Source organism: Micropterus salmoides, unplaced genomic scaffold (genome assembly GCF_014851395.1).
Source record: "Micropterus salmoides isolate LMB-PRFRI ecotype aquatic unplaced genomic scaffold, ASM1485139v1 Ms_hic_scaffold_19, whole genome shotgun sequence".
In the NCBI taxonomy this organism is placed as follows: domain Eukaryota; kingdom Metazoa; phylum Chordata; class Actinopteri; order Centrarchiformes; family Centrarchidae; genus Micropterus; species Micropterus salmoides.
In genome coordinates this window covers 16,430,215-16,444,812 of record NW_024041039.1, presented here as the reverse complement: position 1 = coordinate 16,444,812, position 14,598 = coordinate 16,430,215, and the positions used below count along the sequence as shown (strand labels likewise).

At 38.3% G+C, this 14,598-nt stretch overlaps 1 protein-coding gene across 4 annotated transcripts in view; it reads left to right on the top strand.

Annotated features, from left to right (window-relative positions):
- myo6b (myosin VIb) overlaps positions 1-14,598 on the top strand; it is a 54,769-nt gene that overhangs the window by 22,533 nt on the left and 17,638 nt on the right. For all 4 annotated transcript variants that reach the window (XM_038728836.1, XM_038728835.1, XM_038728834.1 and 1 more), the window contains 13 exons: positions 1,024-1,168; positions 2,622-2,779; positions 3,172-3,263; positions 3,694-3,766; positions 5,107-5,234; positions 6,155-6,250; positions 6,615-6,785; positions 11,355-11,393; positions 11,607-11,700; positions 12,265-12,395; positions 12,611-12,688; positions 12,815-12,944; positions 14,175-14,265. In XM_038728836.1, coding sequence (XP_038584764.1) covers positions 1,024-1,168; positions 2,622-2,779; positions 3,172-3,263; positions 3,694-3,766; positions 5,107-5,234; positions 6,155-6,250; positions 6,615-6,785; positions 11,355-11,393; positions 11,607-11,700; positions 12,265-12,395; positions 12,611-12,688; positions 12,815-12,944; positions 14,175-14,265 — 1,426 coding nt within the window. The remainder of the gene's footprint in view (positions 1-1,023; positions 1,169-2,621; positions 2,780-3,171; positions 3,264-3,693; positions 3,767-5,106; positions 5,235-6,154; positions 6,251-6,614; positions 6,786-11,354; positions 11,394-11,606; positions 11,701-12,264; positions 12,396-12,610; positions 12,689-12,814; positions 12,945-14,174; positions 14,266-14,598) is intronic.

Sequence of the window (14,598 nt, the reverse complement as noted above, 5' to 3'; positions counted from 1 at the left end):
TATAGAGCACAAACAATAAAGTGCTTCACAGAAACGGAGAGAAACATGAATTGAAATACCGCAGTGAATGATAAAATAAATGAGGGGTAAAATTTAAATAAGAAATAACAAGAAAATAAAAACCTCTTTTGTTTTCAGCCATGAAACAGAAGATCACTGCCCAAAAATCTCATATTACGCAAAGGTTCCTAAGAGATTAATTAAAAGGTCCAAAATATAATCTGGAGCCAGGTCATGAAGAGCCTTATAAGTAATCAATAAGATGTTAAAATCAATCCTAAAACTAACAGGGCTACAGGTATGTAGAATCTTTAATGAGATGCAGCCCATTGAAATCACCATAACAAGTAGGTGTCAGTTCGCTTTTTCAATAAATGCGATCGCATACAATTACAGTTACAGTATTAGATCAGTATAAAAATACTGAAGAATAGATCTGCTGTCCTTGGATGTCACCATCATTTAGTCTCAAACGTTGATAAAGAAAATCTCTGTTTCCCTGGTAACCAAGATCCATGTTCGTCTAATTTTCTGGTTCATTCTTTCTCTTTCTGATTCTACAACCAAAGAGTCTGTGAATTAAATAAGTCAACTTTCAACTTCTCTTGAGGGCAATTTTCAGAAGGATCTCCCTTAGTGTATCTTATACCCACTGAACCTGAATACCAGTTTTGTATCAGGCTGTTGAGTCCTTCATTATCCTGCCAATAAAAAGTTGACTGTGCATGTTTCATGTTGGGGCATAGCTACAAAACTCTGATGATTTTACAATGGTTTGTAAAAATTTCATGTATTACTACAAGACCCAGAGTTCTAATCTCTACTAAGTCAAATTAGTGCTAAAATGGATTCACCTCATCTTAAATTACAATCCATTAATCGTGTGATCGCATTGTTGTTTTGATATAAAAACTGTTTGTAATGATTTCCCTTAAAATCCATTGGCAAGAATTCAGAAAGTACGGCTGATACAAAGGGAAGGAATTATCTTGCACATTTTCAGAAACTTGCTGTATGTTTCAGGTGGCTGTGTCCTGAAGAATCAGTCAGGCCAGACTCTAGAGTACTGTGCTGATCTGCTGGGTCTGGACCAGGATGATCTGCGTGTCAGCCTCACAACCAGGGTCATGCTCACTACAGCAGGGGGCGCCAAAGGAACAGTTATCAAGTAAGAACAACAGCACTCTGCTCCAAAGGTCTATGACTCTTTGCAACTTCTTTTGAAAATGTTTTTGTAGAGGAAAAAAATGATCCTCTTAGTGCCCTCAGCAGTCACCGTCAATATTTACAGACAACTGAACTCTCTCAGTGATGGTTCATGATAGGTCTGAAAATAGCTGATAATCCTAGACTACAGATTAACCCACTAGAATGTTATTGACCCAGGCAGTGGCCAGGCAGATGTTGCAGTACTTATTGATACTATCCTGTAGGATTAGTATTAAGATACTTTATTGTGCATGACGATGACTTGAAATCCTGACACTGAATTAAGCATTTATTTTATGGTCTTAAATATGGTATTAGCAGAATATATAATGGATCTTATTCTTTGCAGACAAGACTCAAACACCACTGCTAAAAGTGGAAAGGACGCAGTAACACAAATATAGAGTGGTCTTGCTTAGGTTAACCATACTTCTACATGATTGCACATGGTGCAGTATTGGCACTGTCCCTCTGTACTTTGGTGGTGATGTGGTGTTTGATAGATTAATATTGCAGAAGTACCAGATGCTGGCCTGGCCTGGAAGAGTTTTCTCCACATAAATAATGCAGCCTGTATCTTAGGAGGCAGGCGAGCATGGCTGCAGTACAGTGCAGGCCTGGTGTCTGGGGAGCAGGTGGAGCAGAGGGGGCCTGGCTTTGTCATTAAGCCCCAGAGGGATCCACCCAATCCCTGGGAGGTTGAGGGTTACAGAGGGGATAGTGCGACGTGATCGCATCAGGGATGACTGAATCTCTAACTAGTGCTCAGATGAAACATTGCAATGGATAAAAATGCCACTGAGATGAATTGTAAGAATTTCATGTGTTTTCAAAGACTTACTGCCTTTAACTCATGTAATAGTCAAATGGAGAAAATGTGACCTATTCTCTGCCTGAATAGGCTGCCTTTGCCTTAGCATAGGTGGACTATTCCGATTTGTAATGGATGAGGGTTTTATTTCTTTTTCCGACTGGGTGGGTAGAAAATCTAAAGAAAAAAAATGGGCAATGATCTATCATAGCAAAAGACAGATCTTTTCAATTTAAATTCACCTTCTTCTCAGCTGGGACTGCTGAGTTGAACTTGGGGTCACTATGGACTGCACTTTCCATACACTCAACCCCTTTAAATAATTTAAAAATAAATTGTGGTAAAGCACCATTAGAAAGTCTAGTAGAGTTCAAGGTTCGTATTTTAGTATTAATACCTCATCTTTGGCTTTTTCTTTAATGATTACCTTGCTTGACTGTAGAGATCAGAAGTAGAATGGCATTATGCAGCACATCAACAGATCTAAAACTTTGCTGCCTTGTGAAAATTGGGTTGATTAGCGAAAAAAAAGTTTAATCAGAGACTAGCATGTCCCACTTTCAGACTGTCTCTCACTGCCCCACTTTGTGTTTCCCTCCAGGGTGCCTCTAAAGGTGGAACAAGCTAACAATGCCCGCGATGCCCTGGCAAAGGCAGTGTACAGCCGCCTCTTTGATCATGTGGTCAAACGAGTAAACCAGTGTTTCCCCTTCGAGTCGTCCTCCAACTTCATCGGGGTGCTGGACATCGCTGGGTTTGGTAATAAAATGCAGTTAGTGTTCAATAAAATGTGGAAGTTTCACTTAAACTTAATATAATGTGTAGATTTAGCCCTACATCACTGACAACATAACGGACAAACTTAAACCATGATTTTCTGCAACTTGACAGCATTTTGCTGCTATTTAACTGTCATGTTTTTTCCTTGGTTTGTTAAGAATTCAGTCTACTAAAGAGACACTTGTCTGTGCAGCTTGTTTTTTAATATAAGTACCCTAATGCATAAACACACTTTATTACCAGAGCTCTTGCTTGAGAATTCATTTCCCCCGACTGCCATGATTAATACAGGCTTTGCACAAATTTTCATTTTTGAAAATTAATTGAAATATGTACTTTTTCTGCTTCTTTCTGTTTTTTCCTCCTCTTAGAGTATTTTGAACACAACAGCTTTGAGCAGTTCTGTATCAATTACTGCAATGAGAAACTGCAGCAGTTCTTCAACGAGCGCATTCTGAAAGAGGTGGGTGAACGGCATGTGGATTAAGGTGATTTGGTGTGGTTTACTTCTTCATCCTAGGAAACTGGCCATGTCATGTCGCTCCCAAGCCGAACTTACTGACTCTTTCATGAGCCAGGAGGAAGTGTTTGGCACACTAAGCTTCTCTGTCCTTCTCTTCTCTGATTCCACGCTTAGATTTTCCCTCCTGCGCTCTCTCATTAGAATGCTAATTTCTCAAGGGAAATGATGAGGCTTGTTTCTCTCCTGTGATCTTTTAGCGTTATTCTCTTCCAAGGTCTGCAATTAATGTGCCACAATTCTTGTTGAATCCTCTTTCTCATTATCTGAATCGTGTGTTGTCGTTTTGATGCGTTTGTTTTTGTTTGTTATATCAGGTGGATTGAGTTCTGAAGCCACTCACAGGTTTTGATTTTTGACCATGTCTGTGCAGGAGCAAGAGCTGTATCAAAGGGAAGGGCTGGGAGTGAATGAAGTGCACTATGTTGACAACCAGGACTGCATAGGTAAGTCTCTATGTCAGCTTCCCTCCAACTCTGCAGCTTTCAAAACATTACTCCTCCCCCGTGTGCTCAGTCACTTCTCAAAAGTTCCCTGAAAAATGTAACAGCTGCATATTAAAAATTTGCAGCATTGCATTGCAAAATAAAAAAAAATAATTCAGGGCTAATAACCTTGTAATGATATTTCCTTGTAAAGCTGATCCGATGTCTGACTTGAGCTGGTTTCAAATGACTAGAATCAAAGATATTCATGTGTAGAAGTATGTGTTTTGATGACTTCATGGATCTGTACCTTGGGTGATATTCAGAAATGAAGAGAGGGCCGACAGTTAGGGACAACATTAAGTGAAGAAGTGTTGTCTTTTGAGGGCTTGTACTTCAATACGCAAAATGACTGATCAAGACGTGGCTGCCTGTTGAGCCCACACACCACAAATGTACTTAGGCTGGTTCATGAGCTTCATCAGCTCACTCACATTGCATTGATTGGGGCCATTCCTTGTGCTCTGGCCTGCACGTCAGAGTAGCAAGAATACACCTGTCAGGGGGACAAAAATACCAACTTCTCATTATTGAAGAAGCTGGCATATCCATTTGTCTGAAGGGAGCAAGCGTAATGAGGATTTGTGGGTTTTATGGCCCCTTTTTGTGCAATGAGAAGCCGGAGAAATAATGCCCCCTTGTTTTTGTTGTCTCTGTCCTCGAATGAATTCTCGAATTATGGGATGAAGTAGTCAGTGTATCAAGGTGAAGCAGTTTGATTTGTATTTCAAAGGCTGTGATTATTCAGGTGCGAGGTTAACTGACAGCCGCAAATAACATTTATGACTTGCAAATGACCGTTTGGGTTGGCCATTAATTCACTCATCAATCTTCAGGATTTATGCACAGGTGCTTGTTCATGCAAATTTTTTCAGAGGTCCTTGGCTATTAGATTATATTCCAAACACAGCATGCCGTATGAATAATTCAGATATATGGCTAAATGAGCATCCTGATGAACATGTTTTGTGCTTTGAATATTCACACCCAGAAGCAGTAAACAGTGGAAATTTCCAATAAATGTCATTTTCATAAACTGAATGTTTAGTGATTTTATAACTTCTGTATCATAATGATGAGTCCCACCTCACGCTTCCTAAATACCTTCACAGGGATTCACGTGTTTTATTGTTTACCCTAAAATCTCTATAAGCATTTGATGAAATATTATCAGTTTGGAAAGTGTTAACAGTAAGCATTAGGGTATTACTTTTCATACTGATGCTTCATTGTATGTTGTAGAGCTGGGCTTAAACATGAATGAAACATACTGTTGCTGATGCACATAACTGTTGTTCCAGACCTAGTAGAAGCAAAGCTGGTGGGAGTCCTGGACATTTTGGATGAAGAGAACCGTCTTCCTCAGCCCAGCGACCAACACTTTGCACTGGCTGTTCATAGCAAGCATAAAGACCACTTCAGACTGACGGTCAGATCTCTTAGCTGTGTTCTCTCTTCCCTCTCCCTCCCTCTCTCTTCTTTTATTATCTTTCTTATTTTCTCCCTCTCCTTCTGTCCTTGGTTTTTGTCCAGTAATCTGCTATTGTTCTCTTCCTTTGTGTCCTAAGTTCTTTTGTGAGAGCAGGCAGCGATGTAACTGCACATAGTGTTTTTTCTCATTGTGGTCATTTTTACTCTGCCTGTTTGTAACAGCAGTTTTGTGAATGATGCACAGTCCCAGTCCCTCCCTCTGTCTCTGTTATTGTCCCCTTAGTTCGTCACTCTGCCTGTATCTCTTCAAGCATGAAATCCTTTTAAAACTGTAGCCTTGACACCAATTCAAATTTAAGATTAGAGGTGGCTGGCTGCAGCCACATAGTGCATGGAGAGTTATTACTCAAATGAAGACTATTCTTTACATTTAATAGGATGAAACACATTGATCTTAATCTAAAGTGCTGGAATGTCACATTTTTGCTGTACAGTGTTCACATTGAGGATAATTTATAATGCTTTCCCTCACTGATGAAGCTAATGGAGCTTTAAAAAGCTGGGTGCTACATTTTATTTATTATCCTTGAATAATATTGGTAATGGATTTTTTGGGTCGATTATAATACGTGAGCCAGATAAAAATAATGTGGCATTTAAAAATATATATCTCAACTGTGTACAGTTGTTATATCCCTTTTTAATATCAATGCAAGTAAACATGTTAAATAACAAAAAAATATAAATACATTTTTTTTGCTGCACTTCACTGATCCAAATGCTTCATTCTCCAAAGCTGCCCTCTCCATTCAATAAGGGTGTGGATGAATGAGATTCTGCTGCAGAGATGGTGATGGATAGATTATGTGTTTTAGCACTGTCATTAAATTTGATTTGCTTTCTTCCTCCCCCACTTAGGTTCCCAGGAAGTCAAAGTTGACCATTCATAGGAATCTCCGGGATGACGAGGGCTTTATCATCAGGCACTTTGCTGGAGCTGTCTGCTATGAAACAGTAATTCTTAACATATATCTTATGTAGGACTGTTGGGTATGTGTGATATTCACAAAATCCAGTAATATCATATTTTTACCAAACAACTCTACTTATTATGTGTCTACCAGTTCCATAAGACAATGGAGTTACTAGCTAAGGTTAAAGCTAAGTAAAACTCAGTAGTCAATGAAGTCAATGTCACATTTTAAGTCTCCAGCTAATGATTATTTTCACTGTTGAGTAGTCACAATACATCACTTATACTTGTGTGTTGTATGCTGCAGGGATTAAGGCTTTCCTCATTTGTCTTTGTATTTTGTACATCTGTATAAAAGTCTGCCACTACATAAATGTATGGATTTGCGTGTGTTTGTGTCCATAGACTCGGTTTGTGGAGAAGAATAATGATGCCCTCCACATGTCCTTGGAGAGCTTAGTGTGTGAATCAAAAGACAAATTTGTTCGAGAGCTGTTTGAGAACTCCAGCACCACCAAGGACTCCAAACAGAAAGCGGGAAAACTCAGCTTCATCAGCGTTGGCAACAAGTTCAAGGTCAGAGTGGCTGAACATAAATAAACTCATTTTTAGTTTATCATAATACTTAACTATCGCAAATAATAAGGAAATCAAATGTATTTTTTTCTATTGAATTATGAATCTGAATCTAAACACTTGCTACAATACTTTGTGGGATGGTAGATCATATCTTTTATTGTCCGATACAATTAGAATTAGAATAGCATTATTTAATTTTATATATTTTGACCAACTGGATTGGGGAGAGACTAACTGCATAGTATGTAGTCCAAATTAAAGAATACATTAAAATAATTCATATTAAATTTGATATTTGGTTGTCTAGTAATTCTGTAAAAATGCAATTATTTAGATGTAATATTTGCAATACATGAATTTGCTGAACATGCTTTATTAAATGTGCTGCTTTCCTATTTAAACATGTAAAATGTTGTTGAATATTTCATAACACTCGTTTTTAACTCTAATCTCTAGACATGTTCAGTAACTTTTCACCTTTCCACTCTTCTTCCCAACCCTCTTTCTCCTCCTTATTCAAGGTTCCCGTCTTTTAGATTTCCTCCTCTCTTCCATCTCTTTACTCTGAGAAAACCTTCCTTTGTGGATAAAGCTGGATAAAGTCAGCCTGAGGTATAATAGAGAGGAGTTAGAAAACAGGGAGAGTGAAAGAAATAAGATAGAGAAAGAATAAAAGAAAGAAAGAACTCTTTCTCATAGACGTTTGTTGAGCGAGCCAGAAGTACAGAACTTCCAGCCACATGTCTCAACAGCAATCAAAAAACTCAACGGCAGTCTTATTTTGACTCGAGGTTTCTTTATTATTAATGTACCTTCTTTGCTTGCATCACTAATGCATAAGATATGGACTCAAGATAAGATAAATGTATCAAAATGAGCACTCCTTACTTGTATTTTTAAAGCAACATTGTTTATTCATTTATTTATAAGTCATCCACAGTATGCCCATGCTCAATGGTCTTGTACATTTCTGAAATTACTAATGGTAAAGGCGATCTCTGGTAAGGAAAAACTTAATGCAGGTTGCGAAAAATGCAAGGCAGTCCTCCTTCTCTGAGGTAATTGCCAAAAAACTATAATAATGCACGTGCCTTTTGTGACGACACACTGATTTATGTAACAATATCACCATGTAACTAAGGTCCCATAGTGCATCAAACAAATCAATAGTTTGGATGTGCCAAATTTTTCTCTAGTTAAACAAAGGGAGAAAAAAACTGAAATGTTTGTCTTTTGACTCATAGAAGAACGATTTAAAGTCAGCACTCAGCATCAGTCGCTAACGTTAACCAAGTCAGAAGCCAGTGTAGTCATGGACTCATCAACCAACATTCTAACATCCACATTAAGGCAATTACAGTATCAGCATAGACTAACTGTAGGAATAAATCAAGAATTAAAGGACTTGTGTTTCAGCTGGATTTAGAATGATTTTCTTCAATAAGCTTGATTTATTTGATCAGACAGCTGCAGCATTTCAGAGGGTCTGGGACAGGTCAGCTCACTGTCCCTAGAGTCAGAACTAATCATGGAGAAGCTGCACACTGTTTTTATGTACCGCATTTCTGCAACAAACTCTCAGAAAATCATTCTTTTAGGTCAGGGCTTAATACTTTTATGTTTGTTACTGCATTTTGTTATTTTTTTTTTTTTATTTATTTAAAATTGGGACTATTAATTAATATCTTAATAATCTTAATGTATTCTACTGTTTAATATGTTTTATTCTGTTTTACATGCATCTTATTTCAATCCTCTTCTTTGTTTTAATCCTTTAAATCCTATTTATGTGTATCTATTATGTTTTCTTTTTATATCGCCTTGTTTCTTTTATATCATCTTAATGCCTTTTATGTGTTGTGTAATCTCGGAATCAATTGAGCTGTTGGGGGCAACGGCCAGTGTTTGGCTAAGTATAGCCAGGTGATATCCAGATAGCGGACATCCAGGCCAAGACTTCCTCTTCACCATCATTGTTTACAGTCTGCTCTCATCTGACGTCGATTTGAATGTGGATACATTTTGAAAAGCTAATAAAAAGCTAATATGTACAGGTGCTGGTCATATAATTAGAATATCATCAAAAAGGTGATTTATTTCAGTAATTCCATTCAAAAAGTGAAACTTGGATATTATATTCATTCATTACACACAGACTGATATATTTCAAATGTTTATTTCATTTAATTGTGATGATTAAAACTGACAACTAATGAAAATCCCAAATTCAGTATCTCCGAAAATTTGAATATTACTGAAGACCAATACAAAAAAAAGGATTTTTAGAAATGTTGGCCAACTGAAAAGTATGAACATGAAAAGTATGAGCATGTACAGCACTCAATACTTAGTTGGGGCTTCTTTTGCCTGAATTACTGCAGCAATGCGGCGTGGCATGGAGTCGATCAGTCTGTGGCACTGCTCAGGTGTTATCAGAGCCCAGGTTGCTCTGATAGTGGCCTTCAGCTCTTCTGCATTGTTGGGTCTGGCGTATCGCATCTTCCTCTTCACAATACCCCTTAGATTTTCTATAGGGTTAAGGTCAGGCGAGTTTGCTGGCCAATTAAGAACAGGGATACCATGGTCCTTAAACCAGGTACTGGTAGCTTTGTCACTGTGTGCAGGTGCCAAGTCCTGTTGGAAAATGAAATCTGCATCTCCATAAAGTTGGCCAGCAGCAGGAAGCATGAAGTGCTCTAAAACTTCCTGGTAGACGGCTGCGTTGACCTTGGACCTCAGAAAATACAGTGGATCAACACCAGCAGATGACATGGCTGAGTGATGGCCATCACTGACTGTGGCAACTTTACACTGGACTTCAAGCAACGTGGATTCTGTGCCTCTCCTCTCTACCTTCAGACTCTGGGACCTTGATTTCCAAAGGAAATGCAAAATTTACTTTCATTAGAGAACATAACTTTGGACCACTCAGCAGCAGTCCGATCCTTTTTGTCTTTAGCGTAGGCGAGACGCTTCTGACGCTGTGTCTCGTTGAAGAGTGGCTTGACACAAGGAATGCGACAGCTGAAACCCATGTCTTGCATACGTCTGTGCGTGGTGGTTCTTGAAGCACTGACTCCAGCTGCAGTCCACTCTTTGTGAATCTCCCCCACATTTTTGAATGGCTTTTGTTTCACAATCCTCTCCAGGGTGCGGTTATCCCTATTGCTTGCACACTTTTTTCTACCACATCTTTTCCTTCCCTTCGCCTCTCTATTAATGTGCTTGGACACAGAGCTCTGTGAACAGCCAGCCTCTTTAGCAATGACCTTTTGTGTCTTGCCCTCCTTGTGCAAGGTGTCATTGGTCGTCTTTTGGACACCTGTCATGTCAGCAGTCTTCCCCATGATTGTGTAGCCTACAGAACTAGACTGAGAGACCATTTAAAGGCCTTTGCAGGTGTTTTGAGTTAATTGGCTGATTAGAGTGTGGCACCAGCTGTCTTCAATATTTAACTTTTTTTACAATATTCTAATTTTCTGAGATACTGATTTTGGGGTTTTCATTAGTTGTCATTTATAATCATCAAAATTAAAAGGAATGAACATAATTATATGACCAGCACCTGTAGGGTTCTGAGATTATTAGAAAGCTTATGGCCAATGCTTTCTGCCTCTTTTGCTCTCCACATGAGCTGTTTACCTGCATACAACCAAATCCAGCTCAGACGTGATGGTTTAGTTACAACTTGGACTAAAAAACAGAGATGTTTGTAGAGATTATCTAATGGAAAGCACTCTGAATTGTTTGACAGCGTATTAGGGCTATAGTAGGTTAAAAATAAATTACAGAGGGATAGGGAAGAAAAAACTCTGAGATTAAAGAGGTACATTTAGGAGGAAAAAACTTGAATATTCAATGAGATTAAAGTAATAAATTTACGAGAACAAAACTTCAGATGTGCTTGTGTTATTAAAGGCTCTGTAGTCTACTCAGTTAAAAGCAGGGTATGCAAATGTTAATAACAACAGCTGTCACATCTAAGCTACTTTCACTAACCAGTATTATGAGATATTTCCTTCTGTTCGAAGGCCAAAAGCATAAAAAAATGGGAAAGAACTGCAGACATTTATAAATGTCTAAGATGTGACACATGCTTTAAAGTGGCTTTGTTGAAGTCCCTTATATCTGCCTAACTGTCTGAAAGCTCCACCTCTTCTGTTATGTCTGTACTGACTCTTGTCTTGTGTTAGTAATGACAGCAGACACTATTTTTCCACGTTTTTTTCTTGCAAATTTACGGCCTTGGTAATTTTTTTTATCTACAATGACCCTAATGCGTCGGAGTAGAATTGCCTTGTTTTTTCCAGGTGCTATGCAACTAAATTTTCCTAGCGTTGCCTTTGTCCTTGCATGACTGTTATCTCTGGTTGCTCCCTTCCCTTACCTGTGATGAGGATGTGTGTCACTGCTGCCTCATTTGAAATGTCTGCCTGGGCTACATCCACCCATCCATCCATCCATCATCAACCGCCTATCCTGTGTACAGGGTCACGGGGGCTAGCTTCATCATGAACATTAAAATCAAATTATTAAACATTTCCTTTTGTCTGCTTGTACACACAGACCCAACTTAACCTGCTACTAGAAAAGCTTCGGAGTACTGTGAGTAATATGTCAGTTATGCGTCAGATTCATTCTGTATTTTCTAGAAAAGGTTTGTGCTTTCTGCTCAAAATCAGCATGAAATAAATGTCCCTTTACAATATACAGTATGTACTGGAGCAACTTATTACTGCTTCAGATGCCAATTATATAGATGGCAGGTAAAGACTGTAGTACTGCACTGGGTTTTCCTGATTAATCTTTGTGTCATAGGGCTCAAGTTTTATCCGCTGTGTAAAACCCAACCTTAAGATGGTCAGCCACCAGTTTGAAGGAGCTCTGATTCTCTCACAGCTGCAGTGTTCAGGTAGGACCAAAAACAGTGTGTACAATATGTACTATAGAATAAAAAAAGTTTTTATATTCATAATTTATAATTTAATTAGGATGAGTGAATATATATAAGGATGCACCCAATGTAGCTCTACTGTTAGTTGAGCAATTTACACATATGTCCAGAACTGGCATTGAATATTGGACCTTTCTTCAAAAATAAAGGTCTCCAGTTTTTAAAGAATGCAAAACATGTAAATATTACATTCTTCCAACTGCTTCCCACAAAGGTTAAATTATGTTAAACTGTAGCGACTGGAAAAAGCTTGTCAGGCATTTGACTACACTACTTTTCAGTGCAGTTTTTCCTATCCTATATTGATATAGAGATAGACATTGACATTGTGCTTGTCGGGGATTAAGCAGAATAGTGCATGCTGTATGTGAACAGTTTTCAGCTTGCTTGGAGTTCAAGTTCATAATGTTTATTTGGTAGACGATCAGTAGTGCACATTTTACAGTATACTGCAATTCCTCAGGCAATTCTGTTTCTTTTTAATAGTGCTTTAAATGTCAGGTCCATTTTTCTGTTGATTAGGAATGGTGTCAGTGTTGGACCTGATGCAGGGGGGCTTCCCCTCCAGGGCCCCCTTCCATGAGCTCTACAACATGTATAAACAGTATATGCCTGACAAGCTCACACGCCTGAATCCACGACTCTTCTGCAAGGTGGGATTATATGAATTAAATAGTTTTCTCCTTAACTGGATTAATACAGAATGTACTGTTACTGGGTTTATATAATTAGCTAGTCTGTTTAAAACAAAGCTTAAGTAGTTGTGTAAAAAAAGCCTATAGCAACACTGACCCATTTGGGAACTGATTTACTAGCATAAGCGTTCTTACCATATATGCAATGTTGCTGAGACTTTGTTCCTCTGTAGGCATTATTCAAAGCTCTGGGGCTAAATGACAGTGACTTCAAGTTTGGATTGACCAGAGTGTTCTTCCGCCCTGGAAAGGTACAGAAAAGTCAACAGATTAACCATTAAGGTTTGCAGGTCATTACGCAGAACATAAATATGCCTTCAATATGCCAAGGATCACCAAACACAATTTGTGTTTTTGTGTCTGTGTGCATGCATCAGTTTGCTGAGTTTGACCAGATTATGAAGTCTGATCCGGACCACCTCGCAGAGCTGCTTAAGAAAGTCAACACGTGGTTGGTGTGCAGCCGCTGGAAGAAGGTCCAGTGGTGCAGCTTGTCTGTCATCAAACGTGGGTTATGAACAACAGAACTTTTGATGTGTATCTCAAGCAGCCTCAATACAGATAGGAATTATATAGATTAGTAATTATTTACATTATCTTTCTGTTTTGTCATTTCTGTAATGGGAATTATTTTTCAAACATTAGTCTAAGTAGTAATTTAACACACTTAGTCTGGACATTGAAGAAAATATGTAATCATTATTTACCATTGCCTTTGCCTGGGTTATGTCTGTTTCAGACAGAGACCCTGCGTATAAAGTCATGATTTAACTTCAATTTCTGTGTGTGAACATTTAGACAATATGCAGCCCGATGCAGTATTTGTATGCCTGTCACCATACTGCAATATGACACAATGGCCTGAGTGAGTCGTTTCTAATAGAGAGGCGAAACTAGTAATAAAACCATTTCTGAAAAAAGTCTCCAATATGCCCCCATATTAGAAAATCAGCCACATCACTTTCAAGTGGTTGACTGTAAGATGCTTTGTCATTTCCTCATGGTTTATTATACAGCGCTGATAGCTGTATTAAATCACATTTTACTTTTCCATTCATTCTGAATATTGAAAGCAGCAGCCTCTAGCCGTATGGAATAGTACTCTAGAAGCATTTCTTTGAACCATTACACTCTGTGCCAAGTTATTGATTTACACCTTATAGCAAAGTGCAGGCTGACTTCTACTTATTTCTGCAAAAGCATCATATGAAATTACATTAAAGTTATAACAGAACACTGCCTCTGCTTGACGACACATTTCTTGAATAAGTGACCTGAGGAAATGTGTTTCTGGTCATTTATTTCACCTGCACCTGCATTTGTTTTTGTGCATGCCTGATCAGTAGTACCCATTATAGCAGTTTATACATAGCTATATTATGCCTTTCTGATATTTATCTTTAAAAATGAAGTTTTACTATAATGTTTTTTATGATATTTGAATCTAAAGAGGCCATTCCAGATCTATTTGTAAGAGCTGAGAACTGCAGTGATTTCAAATGTAGAAGTTGTGCAGATGCATATGTGTCTCTACTTTTAAGTATTTTTGGGCATCTTTATGCCTTTAATAGAGAGACATAGTAGAGAGATGGGGATCGACAAGCAACAAAGGTCCTGTAACTGTAAACTGGGGACATGGCGGTTCATGGTCAGCACCTTAACCCTTAGGCCTCTGCTATAAGAATTTTCATACATTTTTGTTTGAATCCTGTTCTTTTTCATCCCCATCTTCAACAGTTAGGAACAAGATGAGTTACAGAGCTTTAGCCTGCATTAAGATTCAGAAAACTGTCCGGATGTGGTTGTGTAAGAGGAAGCATAAGCCACGGTGAGTCTCATGCTAGTTCTTGTACCCAATATACACACACAGACTCACACAGACTTACACACATACATTATTTTAACATCTTTCTGTTTGTCTGTTAGCCCTCCTATTTTTTTCTTTTAACCTGTATGTTTTTATTAAAAGGGATTCACGCTTGGTGGGTTTTGATGACTTTCCCATATTGGGAATTTAGGAGTTCAAATCAATCTAGAAAGTCATGATGTCCCCACTGTACTGTTTTGGGAAATACTGCATGTTTCGCTATATTGGGTTGTATTTGGAAAAATGGCACTGGTGAAAGCAGCCATCCAGATGATGGGTTTTCAGATTTTGATT